Below are 15,212 nucleotides of genomic sequence, written 5' to 3'. Positions count from 1 at the left end.
GGGAGGCTCGGTCCATGTACCAGCGGGCCTGGGTCACTAGGGAGTGTCTCAAGCCCCATGAAACCCCCTGCCCATCTGGGACAGCAAAGTTGCTCTTCTGACAAGGCTGATGGTGAAGCTTGATTGCTGTGGGAGCAGAGAGGTGTCACAGGTCTATGGCACTAGCAGGCATAGGTCTGAAGGGCATGTTCTGCCAGCGCACACATCATGTTCTATGGCTGCCAGACCCAGGCTGCAATCTGATACCTGCTTATCGGGGAATAAGCCTCGTTGAACCCACTGGGATTCACTTCTGAGGAGACATGTATAGCAGGAGTGGGCAACTTGTGGCCCTCCAGGTGTTTTGGCCTACAACTCCCATAAGCCCAAGCCAGCATTGCCAATGGCGAGGGATCATGGGAATTGTCGGCCAAAACATCTGGAGGGCCACAAGTTGCCCACCCCCGAAGTATAGGCTTGTACTGTTTATCTCTCCTGCCCAGCCACCTTTCCACCAATGGAAAAAATCTGGAGATGGAGAGGTTTTGCTCAGCCTTCCCCAACCTGGTGTCCTCCAGATGTGTGGGAATGCTGCTCCCATCAGCCTCAGCCAGTATGACCAGTGGTCATGAATGCTGGGAGTTGTAGTCCTAAACATCTGGAGGGCACCAAGCTGGGGAAGGCTGGGTTAGCTTGTGCAAAGGTTTCTGGGAAATTGATGCCCTGAGAGGTGCCACAGTTCTCCCCAGGCCAACCTTGCAGGGATCAGTGCTTTGCACAGCTGCTTTCCATTGGTTGGATCGAGGATCTGCCTCCTGCAAGGGAAAGGACTCCTTTTGCAGAAGATTCCTCAACCTGACTTTTGGGGATCCCCCCACACCACAGCTCAGCCCACTCAGTAGGGGCTGCTGACTCTCTGTGTAGCATTTTCAGGGGATGGAAGGAGGGGCAGGGAAGTCCAGTTCTGCCAGCACAGTTGATTTAGTGTAAATCTGGCCCCAATCCAATGTCCAAAATCCCTAGAGATGATGAGTGTTTAATTTCTAAAATGAGAGGTACCAGAAGCACCGTCCTGTTGGCATTTGCAAGTGAAGCCTCATTGGCAACCTAATTCTGTCTCTTTCCCCATTGCACTTGTGGGGTGTGTGTGATAGACATGCAGACGGCTGGATGTGCCTGATCTCATCTGATCTCGGAAGCTAAGCAGGGGCAGCCCTGGTTAGTACTTGGATGGGAGACTGCCTGGGAATCAGGCTTCCTGCATTGAGCAGGGGGTTGGACTCGATGGTCTTGTAGGCCCCTTCCAACCCGATGATTCTGTGATGTCCAGAGTAAGGAAAGTGACACAGGCAAGGTTTCCTGATGAGCTGGATTTTGCTCCAGACTCTTGAGGGATGGCAAGAAGAACCTCCTGCTATCTTAATGTAGGGGTAAACCCAGTGTGGTGTCCCTGCGCAAGCATAGGATTGGGTTGGAGATGCCCTTGAGTTTATGGGGGTGGGGGGTATATTGCCTCCAAGGGGATCTCGGTTAACGTTGCTGCAACATCTTCTGCCCTAGGTGCGCACGCGATTCCCTCCCGAGCCCAACGGCATCCTGCACATCGGTCACGCCAAAGCCATTAATTTCAACTTTGGCTTTGCCAAGGTGAGAGACTTGGGCTGCACTCAGATTCTTGTTGAATTGCAGGGTGGGGGATTCCCTGCTACAGCCATCCAGGGCTATATAATGGCAAGTAATAGGCTGCCAGTGAGCCGTTTCCCCAGGTTTCCCTTGGCAAGGATGGGTGGGCCATGTTTGGGAGGGAAAGGAGGTTTCCTGTTGAGCTGCAGGGTGGGGTAACCATGCTGCTTAATCCTGCCCCCCCCCCAGGCAAATGGTGGCATTTGCTTCCTGCGCTATGATGACACAAATCCTGAAAAAGAGGAGGAGAAGTACTTTACAGCCATCCGGGACATTGTGGAATGGTTAGGTATGTGCACAAAAGGCTAGGTGGGCAGAGATGCTAGACTGGGGGGGGGGGATGGCCCCAAGCGACGGAGGAGGGAGAAAATGCTTGGCTTTCCTGAACCCCCTGCTAAGTGAGTGTGTTTTGCACCATGGCATGACATGGGTGTGCCAGGAATGGGGTAGTGGGGGAGCAGCGGTGTGTGTTGATGGTTTGTTCGTGTGAACCCTTTGGGGATTTGTTGACAAGAGCTTGAGGTGCGTGTGAGGAAGCTGCTTCTCATCCCATCCCCAACCCTTTTGAAAACCTGGCATTAAAAACAGCAACAGCCTGAAGACAAATACATTTGAGTCTGCATTGCTGCTTAAAAATCATTAGTGGCTGCTCTGTTTGTGTGTATTTTCTGCATGCGCACACGGTTGACTGCATGTTTTTTGTAGTATTGTAACCCGCCTTGTGAAGGCAGCGCATCCTGAAAGGCGGGCTAAAAATCTCTGACGTAAAATACTACCCTAGATGTGGACTTGGGTATGATAGGGGAGGCTGACCCAAAAATGGTGTGAGGGGGCACCCCTTCTCACGGCCAGGCCTTGCTTTCCCCCAGGATACACCCCTTATGCGGTGACGCACGCCTCCGACTACTTCGACCAATTGTACACCTGGGCCGTGGATCTCATTCGGAGGTGAGGAGGGTGGAGCTGCGTCGGGGACGCTGGAGGAGGCTCCCGCTCATTTCTCTTTGCGCACGTCCCCAGAGTGTCCATTATTCTAATCTTGGGGGGTGGTTCTGGAGGGGGCAGTATGAAAGCATCTTCCTGCAGCACATTTGCATGCCTCCCTACCTAGGAACCTGTTCCTCATCTTTGTGGCTGATGCCTCCGTTCCTTCCTCAGGGGCCATGCTTACATTTGCCACCAGAAGGTGGAAGAAATCAAAGGACACAGCCCACCCCTTTCCCCATGGAGGGACCGGCCAGTTGAGGAGTCGCTCCAGCTTTTTGAGGTACGGCCATTTCGTGTGAGCCGTCTAGGGTGGCTCTGCTTGCAGGGTGGAACTGGAACGCCCAGGAGCTCTTCCTGGAATGTATCCAAGATGTCTGGCATCACTAGCTGCAGTTAGGGCTGCGTGTCTCCACGTGTGTGGAATTCAGCATTCTCCACTTCTTAGTCGTTGTTCTTTTGAAACAACAAGCATCTGGCCCTCATGGTTATGTCTGTAATAATGACTGAAGTCTCATACAACTCTAGGGGTGTCTAGGGCATGATTTTGTTCACCTTCCCCCTCCCTTTAATTTCTGTTCTCCCCATCCTACTGTCTGTTCCCTGCTTCTCCACCCCTTTCCTTCTGACAGTCCTTGTTTCTTGTTCCAAAGGACCACCTTTTTTAAAGTGACTGATTGCACACTTTAGCTTCTGTTGATGTGCATGCTGTGCACTTGTTATGGTTGGGGTTGGCAGGGTTTTGTTGCAAAGGATATATACATATGTCTGCCTGTAGTGCAGGGTGCAGAGCTTCAGTCCTGCAGACCAAATCCATAGAGGGCCACCCCCTTCCCCCAGCGCCACCCCCTTCCCCTGGCCACCAGTTGTTCAGTGGTTTCCCAGACTGTGTGCAGTTTTTCCCCAGTCTAAAAGACTGAAATGCCTCTCCTAAGTTACCAAATGTATTGGCCCCAGGAGCATAGCCAAGTCATTTATAATGTTAGAAGGGCCTAGAGATCCATAATGCTTGCTTAAGTTTGTTATTGGTGCAGTTCCCATGCTAGGAAGCCCCTGAGCATGTGCAGATGAGTAAAAAGGCCGATAGCGCGGTTCAGCGCATTCCATACTAACGAATGCTAGAAGGCCTTATCAGGCCGTGCCTGAGAAGTGAAGCTATGTGTTTATGCTGAACTGTAGGTGGCTGGGCTGAGAACCAAACACCTCTAGTCTATGCTGGGAATGAACGCTAGGGGTGCTTGCTAGTTTAAGCTGCTTTATTGCTAACAGGTATTGTATAAAACCCATTGTACCTGATGGCTCTGGGTTCAGAGAAGCTGTCTGACCCAACCATTGGGTATGCCTGCGTGCTGTAAGTTACCCAATAAAGTCTCCTTGTAAGTATACCTTTTAATCTGATTTATCACTACCTTGGCAACTCTAACCTAAGAGTTCCACACCCACAGCCGGGGCGACACGTCAGTAAGAGCTTTCAGCTAAAACAGGCTAGTACTTTTTGTATTTTTGGCTCCACTCTTTTGCCTTTGGCCCTGCCCATCGCTGGAACGTGGCGTCCTCCGGGAGCTTCTCCGAAATGGAATTACGCCCTTGGGCCAAAAGAGGTTCAAGATCCCTGTTGTAGCGGTGCCTGTTGGAGAAGCAGCAGCCGGAATCCTTCACCCCGTGACAAGCCCTTCCACCCGGCTGCTTCAGTGTGCATTCCGTCTCCGCAGGACATGCGCAAAGGGAAGTTTGGGGAGGGTGAGGCCACGCTGCGCATGAAGATGGTGATGGAGGATGGGAAGATGGACCCTGTCGCTTATCGCATCAAATACACACCGCACCATCGCACTGGGGATAAATGGTACGTGGTGGCCATCTGGAGTAATCCCCAGCATGTTGGATGGGTTTGGGTGCTATGGAACATCTTGTTTGGGGCTGGGAGGAGGTGGAGGCAGTTGAGGAGAAGTAGGGAGTTTCTAGCCCGTGTTCTCTGTTGGGCTGAGTGTGCCACCATGCTTAATGCTTGAGCTGTGGCTTAGAAGTGGTAAGCCTTAGAAGCTGAGCTCTAAAACATGCGGGGAGAGTGGTCTGTGGGGAGAGGGCATTGTCCCCTTGCAGTAGTCGGCCCTTGAGGAGAGACGACTGGCCTCCCAAGCAGCCTTAAAAATAAGTGTGGGTCTGTGTACAGCTACACACCACAACAAGGTTGTGGGAAAGTCCTGAGAACATTTTGAGGGATGGGGCTGATTGCCGGGAGCACTGATAAAGAGCATAGCTACAGGGAGGTGGTGGCGGCGGCGGCGGCTGCTTGTGGCAGCTGATGTTTCTGGAGATCTGAGCTCTTGGCTGTCTCTGGCTTTGCAGGTGCATCTACCCCACCTATGACTACACACACTGCCTCTGTGACTCCCTGGAGCACATCACGCACTCGCTCTGCACCAAAGAATTCCAGGCCAGGTGAGCGACAAACTTCTTGCTCTCCTGTGGGGTCAAGAAAGAGAACATAAGAACACAAGAGCCATGCTGGATCAGACCCAGGATCTATCTAGTCCCGCATTCTGTTCACACAGTGGCCAACCAGCTGTCGACCAGGAATGCACAAGCAAGACATGAGTGTAACAGCACCTTCTCACCCATGTTCCCCAGCAACTGGTGTAAATAGGCACAATTTCTCTGATACTGGAGGTAGCACGGAGCCATTAGGACTAGTAGCCATGGCTAGCTTTCTCTTCCAGGAAGTTGTCTGACCCCCTTTTAAAGCCATCCAAATTGGTGGCCATCACTACATCCTGTGGTAGCGAGTTCCAAAGTTTATAACTATGTGCTCTGTGAAGAAATACTTCCTTCTATCTGTCCTGAATCTCCCACCAATCAACTTCATAAGGTGACCTATGCAATATGATTATGGCCTGTACAGGAATCCCTTATCCCAGGGCTGGGCAAGCTGTGGCCCTCTAGATGAAGATGGACTCCCAACTCCCATCAGCCCCAGCCAGTATGGCCAAGGGCCAGGGATGGTGAGAGTTGTAGTCCACCAACATCTGGAGGGCCACAGGTTCTCCATCCCTTACTTTTCACACAGGCACAAATGTGGCCACAGATTTAGGAGGGTTGGAAGTTATGGATGTAGATTCTTTCAGTTCCTGGTGGAGGAGCAGAATCTGCTATCTCACTATGGTTATTTTTAATTGTAAGTTAAATAAGTTTTTATCTGCACATACATATGGCTCCTGACTTTTTGGCTTTGGTGTTTGTAGGCTTGATTATTTTTGTTGCATCATCATTGTTTTAGTGTGATAGTATGACTTTATGTTGTGACTTTATGTTTGTTTTATACTTGTTTTATTCATATTGCAAACCACTGTGTGCTCCTTTCAGAGGAAGGGTGGGCTATAAGAATCCTAAATAAATCTCTGGGGTGGGCAACATGTTTTGACTTCAGTTCACTGCATCCCTCACCACCGGCTATGCTGGCAAGATCTGATGGAGATTCTAGGTCAAAATATCTGGAGGGTCCCAAGTTGCCTATCCCTGTGCTATCGGGTATGAAATTCAGTATCCTGAGAAGTCTAGTTTGTATCTCAAATGAAAGGCAGGCTTCTAGCCCTCGTGGTTAAGGAAAAAACAGTTGAATAGGTCTCTGTTTTTCCCTAATTGGTTTCTGCACTCCTGCTCTTGGACAAACATTGCTTTGCTTCAAAACACGTGAGTCCTGCAAGCCAAACAAATTCTACAAAACTGAAGATGCGTAAATACATAGCTCACATCAGCCCAAGATTGTGTTGTGCTCCCCCTGTTGTGCATGCTCTGACTGATGCTGCTCTTCTCTCTCCTGGCAGACGCTCCTCCTATTTCTGGCTGTGCAACGCTCTGGACGTGTACTGCCCTGTGCAGTGGGAGTACGGGCGCCTCAATCTCCTCTACACAGTGGTCTCCAAGCGGAAGATCATTCGCCTGGTCGAAACAGGGGCTGTCAGGTGAGTAGCAGGTTTGGCTCTGTGGGCATATTGGAGCGGGAGGGGTGAGGATGACCCTGAGCAAGGCTCTGGCCCTTGCTGCTCACTGCTGGCGTTGCCATTCCAGGGACTGGGATGACCCGCGGCTCTTTACGCTGACAGCTCTGCGGCGCCGAGGCTTTCCTCCAGAGGCGATCAGCAACTTTTGTGCTCGGGTAAAGATGCGTCTGGCGGGGCTCGGGGTGGCGCAGCCAGTGGAATAGGTGGATGCCCAAATCTGGCGGGGTAGGACATCGGTTGCAGAGAAGGCCCTGCTCCTGATTCTTGTGGGCTGTGGAGCTTGAGCAGTGCTGTTACACTGGGGCGTGGCATGGGCAGCAGGACGCACCCGAAGCTGTGGGGTGTCCTTGCTGCCCTGTGCAAGGATTGCTGGCTTGAGAAGAGGGGTGGGCTGTCTGCTGCCTAACTTCAGAAGCCCGCCGCAGGTGATCAGACCTCTGGCAAGAGCAGTCTGCCCCTCCCCTGTAAGCCCCACCGGGAAGGAGTGTCAGAGCAAGAAAGAGAGAGAGAAAAGGGGGTGGGAGAGAGAGAGAGAGGCTGGCTCCACCCACTGCCAGCCTGCTGCGCCAGAGAAATTACCCTCTGTGGTTGGGGTGGGCAACCTTTCGCCCTCCAGGTGATGTTGGACTCCCAACTTCTGACTTGGATTCCTGCACTGAGCAGGGGGTTGGACTCAATGGCCTTGTAGGCCCCTTCCAACCCTACTATTCTATGGTTCTATGATTCCATCAACCCCAGCCAGCATGGCCAGTGGTCACGGATGATGGGAGTTGTAGTCGAGCAACATCTTGAGAGCCACAGCTGCCTTAGGGAATGCGGCCCTTGACCACAGAAAGAAAAGGTTCTCTACTGCTGCTTTAGAAGCTGGCCCTGACTCGAACAGCCTGTCGCACAGTTACTCACGAAGTATGCATCCTCTCTCTCTGTCCTCCTCCCAAAGCATTGGGCAACAGTGCCACTGTGAGGCCATATGGCAGGAGAAAGACCGTGATTGTGGCCCCTGGAAAAACTACCTGGGCCCTGGACATCTGCCTCAGTTCACCAGAAGTCAGCACCTTCTCTGTAGAGCTAGTAAGAACATAAGAGCCGTGCTGGATCGGACCAAGGGTCCATCTAGTCCAGCGTTCTGTTCACACAGTGGCCAATCAAATTCCTATGGGAAGCCCACAAACAGGATGTGAATACAATAACATCCTCTTACTCATGTTCCCCAGCATACTGTCTCCGATGGTGGAGATTATATATGGTCATCCTGACTAGTAGCCATCGATATCCTCATCCTCCGTGCAATGCTATTCCCGCCTGATGGCCCTGTCCTGTTCGGCTGACTCCAGTTTCCCAACAGGTGGGCGTGACGGTTGCCCAGTGCACCATGGAGCCCCACATGCTGGAGGCCTGTGTGCGGGATGTGCTGAATGAACAGGCGCCTCGTGTCATGGCTGTCCTGGAGCCACTGCCGGTGACCATCACCAACTTTCCTGCACCACACAAAGTAAGCCCGTGATCTTTGGGGGACGGGGGAGGGGGGGTCTGGCTCCACTGCCCCACCTCTTGGCATCTGGGCCTCTTTTGGCAGCTGTGGAGCACCCACTGATGCTCTTGCCTTCCTTCCAGACCATAGAAGTCCTTGTCCCCAATTTCCCTGCGGATGAGACCAAAGGCGTCCACAAAGTCCCCTTCCAGCCGACTGTCTATATTGAGCAGAGCGACTTCCGGGAGGTGAGCCTGCTGGTGGGAAAGGGCAGCGATGACCCGAGGGAGAGAAGAAAGCTGACATCCGGGTTTTCTGGGCCTAGAACTGGGAGTGGGAAGCTATGGCAGAATTGCACCTTCTCCATCGATTGTCAGCTGGACCTGCCTCATCCAGCTGTAGGATGCTGAAGTGATGGACGTGTTCTCTGCTGCTGTTTGCAGCCCCATCTGTACTTCTTTTGGCCGTTGCACGTAGCATTTGCATTCCCTGGATGAGGGCCATGCCTGCACTGCAGATTAGTTCACTTCCCTTTGATGAACTTGCAGTAAATTTGGATCTGGCATGGGCTCCTCCCAGCATTCTCAGATACTGGAAGTGCATCCTGAGGCCTCATCTATTGGCTTTGGGCCAGAGCAGCTGGACTTTACCTGCATCATAGAATCCTAGCATTGGGGAGGAGCCCAGTAGGCTTTCTAGTCCAACTCCTGGCTGGATGCAGAAAATCCAGAGTGACAGGATCACCAGCAGCCTCTGCTTGAAGGTCTCCAGCAAAGGGAAGCTAGGGCCCCTTCACCCCTCCAGGACAGTGGTTCCATTGTCAAATCATTCTTACCAAACTTACTGTTGAACTTCTCCTTTAAAAAAAAATCCTCTTAATATTTTAAATGAGGAATGTGCACATAATGAATTGTGGTCCCCAAAGGAGCCCTGGCCAAACAGGCCTTTCTACCGTTTTTCTGCCCAAACGATAATTATTTATTTATTTAATTAATTAATTGGTTACATTTCTACACCAGCCATTCGCTGAAGCTCTGGGCAGTTCACAAAACTATGCCAGATTGTTAACTCCAGATCCAACCTGGTGCCTTCCAGTTCTTTTGGATGACAACTCCCATGAACCCCAGACAGTATGGGCAATGGTCAGGGATTATGGGAGCTGTTGTCTAAAAACTCTGGAGGGCATCAGGTTGCCTTCCTCTGTTGTATCCTGTACTATCTGTTACCCATTTTGACATGTGCTTTGCTCATAAAGCCTGAGTAACAATCCTCATTGGTCCAGTGATACTATATGTGAGATACAAACATATCTTGGTACTGCCCAGTATAAGTGTTACATGTGTATACTTTTATACACATGCACACTCACACTCGCCCACACACAACAGATTATATTACTTTAAAAGCCTTCATTCATTATGCTGGCACATTGTAAAGAACATAAGAAGACCCATACTGGATCAGCCCAAGGGTCCATCTAGTCCAGCACTCTGTTCACACAATGGCCAACCAGCTGCCTGTGGGAAGCCCACAAGTAGGATATGAGTGCAGAAGCACCCTCCCGCCCATGATCCCCAGCAACTGGTATACATAGGCATATTACCTTTGATACTGGAGGTAGCACATGGCCATCAGGACTAGTAGACATGGGTAGCCTTCTCCAGGAATTTGTCTAACCCCCTGTTAAAGCCATCCAAATTGGCAGCCATCACTACGTCTTGGAATGGCCTTACCTTCCCCCCACCTCCCATTCCCCACTTTTTGGGTTTCTATCTGAGGGGACCATTTTCCACTCTGCTCTCTGAGAAGCTATCGTGACCTAGACCAGCCTTCCCAACCTGGTGCCCTCTAGGGGTTGGGGATGATGGGACTGGGTGAGGATGATGGGACTTGTAGTTGAATGCACCTGGAGAGGAAGAGAGTGTTCTCTTTTCTAAATTAAAAAACCTCTGACTGCCTGCATCGTCTGGAATATGAATATAAGCTTGTGCAACGTTCTCCTCATCCTACGCGCATGCCTGGCTGTTCTGCAGGCATACTGACCAGGTCCTCCTCAGCCAAATGTTATCAGGAGCCCTAACTCTGCCACCCCCCTTCCCATGATAGGCCAATGCTGATCTTACAGAGTGTTGGGGCTGTTTCTGCATAGGTGAACAGCTCAGGCAACCAGCTGGCTGCCAGCTGTGCTGTTCTGGCTGGGTGAGAAGAGCACTGGGAGTTCTTCCTTGTGGTCCAAGGGTCCCCGAGATAGCTCTGTGTGTAACGCTGCAGATCCCCGGTGTGGGGAGTTGCCTGGTCTCATTAGAGCTGGTAACTTAATATAATGGGGTCTTTCTATATGCCTGTGTGCTGGCTGTAAGTGGATCCCGTCATTTGGTCTCCACTGATGTTGGATGTCTCTTCTGTGCCAGGTTCCAGAGAAAGGCTACAAGCGCCTGGCGCCTGGGCAGCCAGTGGGTCTGAGGCACACAGGCTATGTCATTGCTGTCCAGAACATCATTAAGGTGAGTGTGCCAAAGCACCTCCTTACGGACTGTTTGCTCTGTTGCCCTATTTGTAGGCTGGGGTCTAAGGCAGGGGTGGGCAACTTGTGGCCCTCCAGATGTTTTGGCCTGCAACTCTCATCAGCCCTAGCCAGCTGATCCAATGGGAGTTGTAGGCCAAAGCACCTGGAAAGCCACAAGTTGCCCCACCTGGCCTAAGTAAGAGCACTCTGTCGAAGGCAAGTGTCAACCACGGTGCTCAGCGTAAATCAGCCTCATGGCCTCTTCCAGCAGCTAAACTTGCAGCTGTGTGGGAATTGTCCCTGAGCCGTTCCTGGCTGTGCAAGGTCTTTCTCCCAGTTCTCTAACCACTTAGTGTTTTTTGTTTGTGTTTACGAGCAAGCAGGAAAACCTGGTTCATTTTACTTTGAATATTTAGACCTGCCTTCGATCAAATAATACTTGCTTGCAGTTATAGAAAACAAGACAGACACACACACACACACACACACACACACACACACAGAGTTCCCTAGCTCTCCTCCACAGATTTTGGAAGCTAGGTTTACCTCCGTTGCAACAGCCAGAAGGGCTTGCTAAGTTAGGAGGACACTTTCCCCAGGCACTGTGTGATAGCTATTGGATATCTGTACCAACATCCTGTTTCAGTGTTATATCCTCCAACTGAAAATATATTCTTGAGTTTGGAGTAAAGGAGAGGAAGATGGATTTTGCTGCTGTCTGTTCAGTTGCATAAAACAGCCTCCCCCAACCTGGTACTCTCCAGAGGTTTTGGATCACAACTTCCAGCATTCCTGACCATTGGCCATGCTGATGGTAGCTGGTCCAAAACAACTGGAGTGTAGCAGGTTGGGGAAGGCTGGCATAAACAGATAATGTTGCTATTTTATATTATCACTAAGAGTGCAGCAGAGCCTTCTCAGTGGTAGCCCCAACACTCTTCTGAATGAAACTCAGCTGAGCCAAGTATATAGTTTCTTGGGGTTCCCCCGTTGTTGTTTTTAATAAATAAATAAAAGGAAGTGTTGTAAAATGTTACCCAAACATTTTCTAGTGCTTAGGATGTTTGTGGGCTGATAACTTCGCTTTTAGCTCCAGTTGCATTGTAATTTTAACAGAGGTGGTCTTAAAGGGTTTCATGTTTATAACTGACCATTCTAGCCTTCCCCAGCCTGGTGTCCCCAGATGTGTTGGACTACAGCTCCCATAATCACCAATGGCCATGCTGGTGGGAATAATGGGAGTTGTAGTCCAACACATCTGGAGGGCATCAGGTTGGAGAAGGCTAGAATCCTTAATTTTGTGTTGGAAAGTGTCCTGTTTATTGAGTGGAACACAAATGAAATATTAGCTTTTATGTGTGCCAGGTCGACTCAGATTTAGTTTAGAGGCCATACTGCAGTTGTTAAGCGACCATAGAGTCCTTTTTCTCTCCCTGGTCCCAAGAGCAACCAAAATGTCCAGCTTGGGGAGGAGTGTGGATGAGAAAAAGGTTTCTTAACACCTCTGGAACTGGCCAAATAGCTAGCTGGTAAACGAAATGTGATTGCAAGGTACTTGTAGGGGGATTCAGATATGGCTTCTGGGCAAGAGTGCCCACACAGACAGAGCTGGGTGTGGCAAATTCATCCTGGGAAATAAGTAATATGCTTCTCCTCCATGCTGAATAGAAGAAATGACAAAGGCAGCTCCCCGCCCCCCACCCCACTGCTGGGCGACTTTTGGGGAGAGGAGAGATCTGAAGGGAGGTGTCCTCGAGATTGGGTGGCCCCATGGATCTGACCTCCGCATGTGTGCCTAGGATACCGATGGATGTGTGCAGGAGCTAGAGGTCACCTGCACAAAGTCGGAGGCAGCAGAGAAGCCCAAGGCCTTCATCCACTGGGTGTCGGATCCTCTCGTGTGTGAGGTTCGACAGTACGAGCGGCTGTGAGTATTAGGGGTGTTGATTGCGCTGAATGGTCCCAAGCTGGGGGGAGGCTGGTGGCGGAAGTCATGGGAAGCTGGACCTGCCCACCCCCTCTGCAGATTGGTGGTTTGGGAAGTCTCCCATCTGCATGTAGCCCTTGCGCATTCTGCTAAGAGGGATGAGCAACAGAGGGCGCAACCAATTACCCCACCACACACCTGCCAGCCCACACTGCCCTGTGCATCCCTACGGTGCGTCCCTACAGTGCAGCTGCTCATTGTCAGGCAAGACGTGCTCCAGTTGCCAGTCTTGGCAGGACTGAACCAAACGGATTACCTTCCAGCCTAAGGCAAGGTGTTCCCCGTCCTCCTTCGACATAGCACCTAACTGGGGAATGAATGCAATAATTTCTGTTGCCCTACTGCAAAAGGGGATCTTCTCCCTGGGATGATGGCCTCTTTGGTGCTTCCCGCCAAGATAGATGTTGATTAGAGCTCGATGAACATGCGCTGGACCTTTGTGAGGCTAGGATCTTCATGGTCCAGCTTGCTTGACTCAGGCCTGATGTGCCTGTGTGACACCATGGTACATGCAACATCACGCCATGCGGGGGGCTCAGCTAGTCCCTTGGAGGTTTAGGGAGGGCTCCTGGGAGAGCCACACCTAGGAGATAGAGATGGCATTGGCCAGTCTGTCCTGCAGAAGCCTTGCCCAACTCCCTCCTAAGCGTAACTTAACCCTTTGGCTTGCAGTTTCCTGCACAAGAATCCTGAAGACTCCACGGAAGTACCAGGGGGCTTCCTGAGCGACGTCAACCCTGTGAGTGCTTGGCCCAGAAGAGGCTTTTTATGCCTTGGACTGGGATGGACAGGAATAGGGAGGTGGAGACAGACTGGCTTTGGGAGGTGTTTGTGTGTGTGCATATGTGCAGGTGGGTTGCAACATTAAAGTACAGAGATGTGAGGAAATAAATATTAAAGGTTAATAGAAATACTAAAGACAAGGTGAATAATACACAAGGAAATGGCCGAGGACAGACCTCCTATCCAAAGAGAAGGAAAAGGTGATGCTGTACTTCATTGGGTGCCTCCTGGTACGCCAGCATCTGGTCTGAGTGTATCCCGCTGGGAGGAAAATTGTGTGAATCGGAGTATGATCAGGATGAGCTTGCTTGTAGCCACATCTGTGCTGCTTCAGAAGTGAATCTCTTTGCCATACAAATACGGATGCAGGCAGGTAACTACAAGGATGGGTGAGCTAGGAGCTATGAGTGGGCGAAATGCCGTTGCTTATTTTAATCTGCGGGGATGAAGAACCTTCAACAAGCCCGTATGTGAGAAGCATTGTTGCACTATTTCAATCTCTCCCCACCCTCACCCCCAATTTCACTTCCACCCCAGGACTCGCTCCATGTGATTGACGAGGCTCTGGTGGACAGATCTGTGTGTGGGGCCAAATCATTTGCCAAATTCCAGTTTGAGCGGCTTGGCTATTTCTCAGTAGATCCTGACAGCACAGATGCAAAGGTGAGTTTCGAAAACACCCAAGAGCCTAGAAGGGGTTTTCCTGTAAGGCAGCCTTCCCCACCCTGGTGTCCTCCAGGTGCATTGGACTTCAACTCCCATAATTGCCAGTCGACGTGGCCATTGGCTGCAGTGGCCGAGAATTATGGGAGTTGCAGTCCAGTATATCTGGAAGGCACCAGGGTGGGGAAGGCTGCTTTAAAGTCTTGGGAGCTTTCCTGGTGCCCTCTGTATGTTTTGTACTGCAACTCCCAGCCTTCCAGATTATTGGCTCTGTTGGCTGGGGCTGATGGGAGTTGAAGTCCAAAACATCTGGAGGACACCAGGTTGAGGAAGGCTGAGTCAGAGGGATGGGGTATGCTCTAAAATGGGGGGAGGGGTGAAAGAAGTGGATGGCAAAAGGCTCTCCCTAATGCCACTCGCTTCTTCTGCAGCTTGTGTTCAATCGGACGGTGACCCTGAAGGAGGATCCTGGGAAGGTGTGACGAAACGACCGTGGTGATTTGTAGTTGCACACTAATGTCCTCAGGAGTCACTTCCTCCTCTTCTTCCCCTGCATAGTCATGAGTGATGGTGGTGTGTAGCACCAGCACCGTTGTCTGCTCTAATGCCACAGTTGCCTTAATAAGCATCCTGGATACAGACCCATCGCATCAATAAAAAAGAAGCCTCCATATGTTCTCCTGTGTTGCTTGTGATGGGGTGGGAGCTGCGGGGAAGGGAGGGGAGGGACACTGCTTCAGGTGTATGATCCTGTTGACGGTGCCTGGTTGGTTGTACCAAAGTATGCAAGTCTATGGACAAAGGTCTATTAATGGAAGCAAAATGGGTAGCCTGTAGAGATACACACACACACTTCAGCTTTGTAGCCAGTGTTCATATTGCAAATAGCAGCTTGAAAGAATATTTATCACCCTTCTGGAATGGAACTAGGAGCCAGAATTGGAACTCTTTCTCTCTGACATTCCTCTTTATTTCTTAATTTGTTTTCTGTATTTATATACTGCCTTTCTGGGAGTTCACAAAATTAAGAGTTTTGGGAGTTCACAAAATGGCAGTTCACAAAATGAAGAACATAAACAATTACAAACATAAAATACCTGTCATTAAAAAACAAACAAACATGCAGTACCAGCAATAAAATAGCAGCCACCGTTAAAA

General features: G+C 50.6%; 1 protein-coding gene across 1 annotated transcript in view; it reads left to right on the top strand.

The window, feature by feature from the left end:
• Nucleotides 1-14,731, top strand: part of QARS1 (glutaminyl-tRNA synthetase 1) — a 33,227-nt gene extending 18,496 nt beyond the window's left edge. The window contains exons 10-24 of the mRNA XM_084840565.1: nt 1,540-1,626; nt 1,852-1,951; nt 2,532-2,610; nt 2,821-2,929; nt 4,359-4,489; nt 4,993-5,085; nt 6,468-6,605; nt 6,712-6,799; nt 7,990-8,136; nt 8,259-8,363; nt 10,527-10,619; nt 12,421-12,548; nt 13,281-13,347; nt 13,929-14,054; nt 14,486-14,731. Coding sequence (XP_084696691.1) covers nt 1,540-1,626; nt 1,852-1,951; nt 2,532-2,610; nt 2,821-2,929; nt 4,359-4,489; nt 4,993-5,085; nt 6,468-6,605; nt 6,712-6,799; nt 7,990-8,136; nt 8,259-8,363; nt 10,527-10,619; nt 12,421-12,548; nt 13,281-13,347; nt 13,929-14,054; nt 14,486-14,536 — 1,542 coding nt within the window. The 3' untranslated portion in view covers nt 14,537-14,731. The remainder of the gene's footprint in view (nt 1-1,539; nt 1,627-1,851; nt 1,952-2,531; nt 2,611-2,820; nt 2,930-4,358; nt 4,490-4,992; nt 5,086-6,467; nt 6,606-6,711; nt 6,800-7,989; nt 8,137-8,258; nt 8,364-10,526; nt 10,620-12,420; nt 12,549-13,280; nt 13,348-13,928; nt 14,055-14,485) is intronic.
• The last annotated feature ends 481 nt before the right edge of the window (nt 14,732-15,212 follow it).

This window comes from Heloderma suspectum, chromosome 2 (assembly GCF_057233095.1).
Source record: "Heloderma suspectum isolate Gila_16-S chromosome 2, 16-S_ref, whole genome shotgun sequence".
In the NCBI taxonomy this organism is placed as follows: domain Eukaryota; kingdom Metazoa; phylum Chordata; class Lepidosauria; order Squamata; family Helodermatidae; genus Heloderma; species Heloderma suspectum.
Note: the sequence above shows the minus strand (reverse complement) of the source record. Positions and strands in the feature narration are given on the sequence as shown.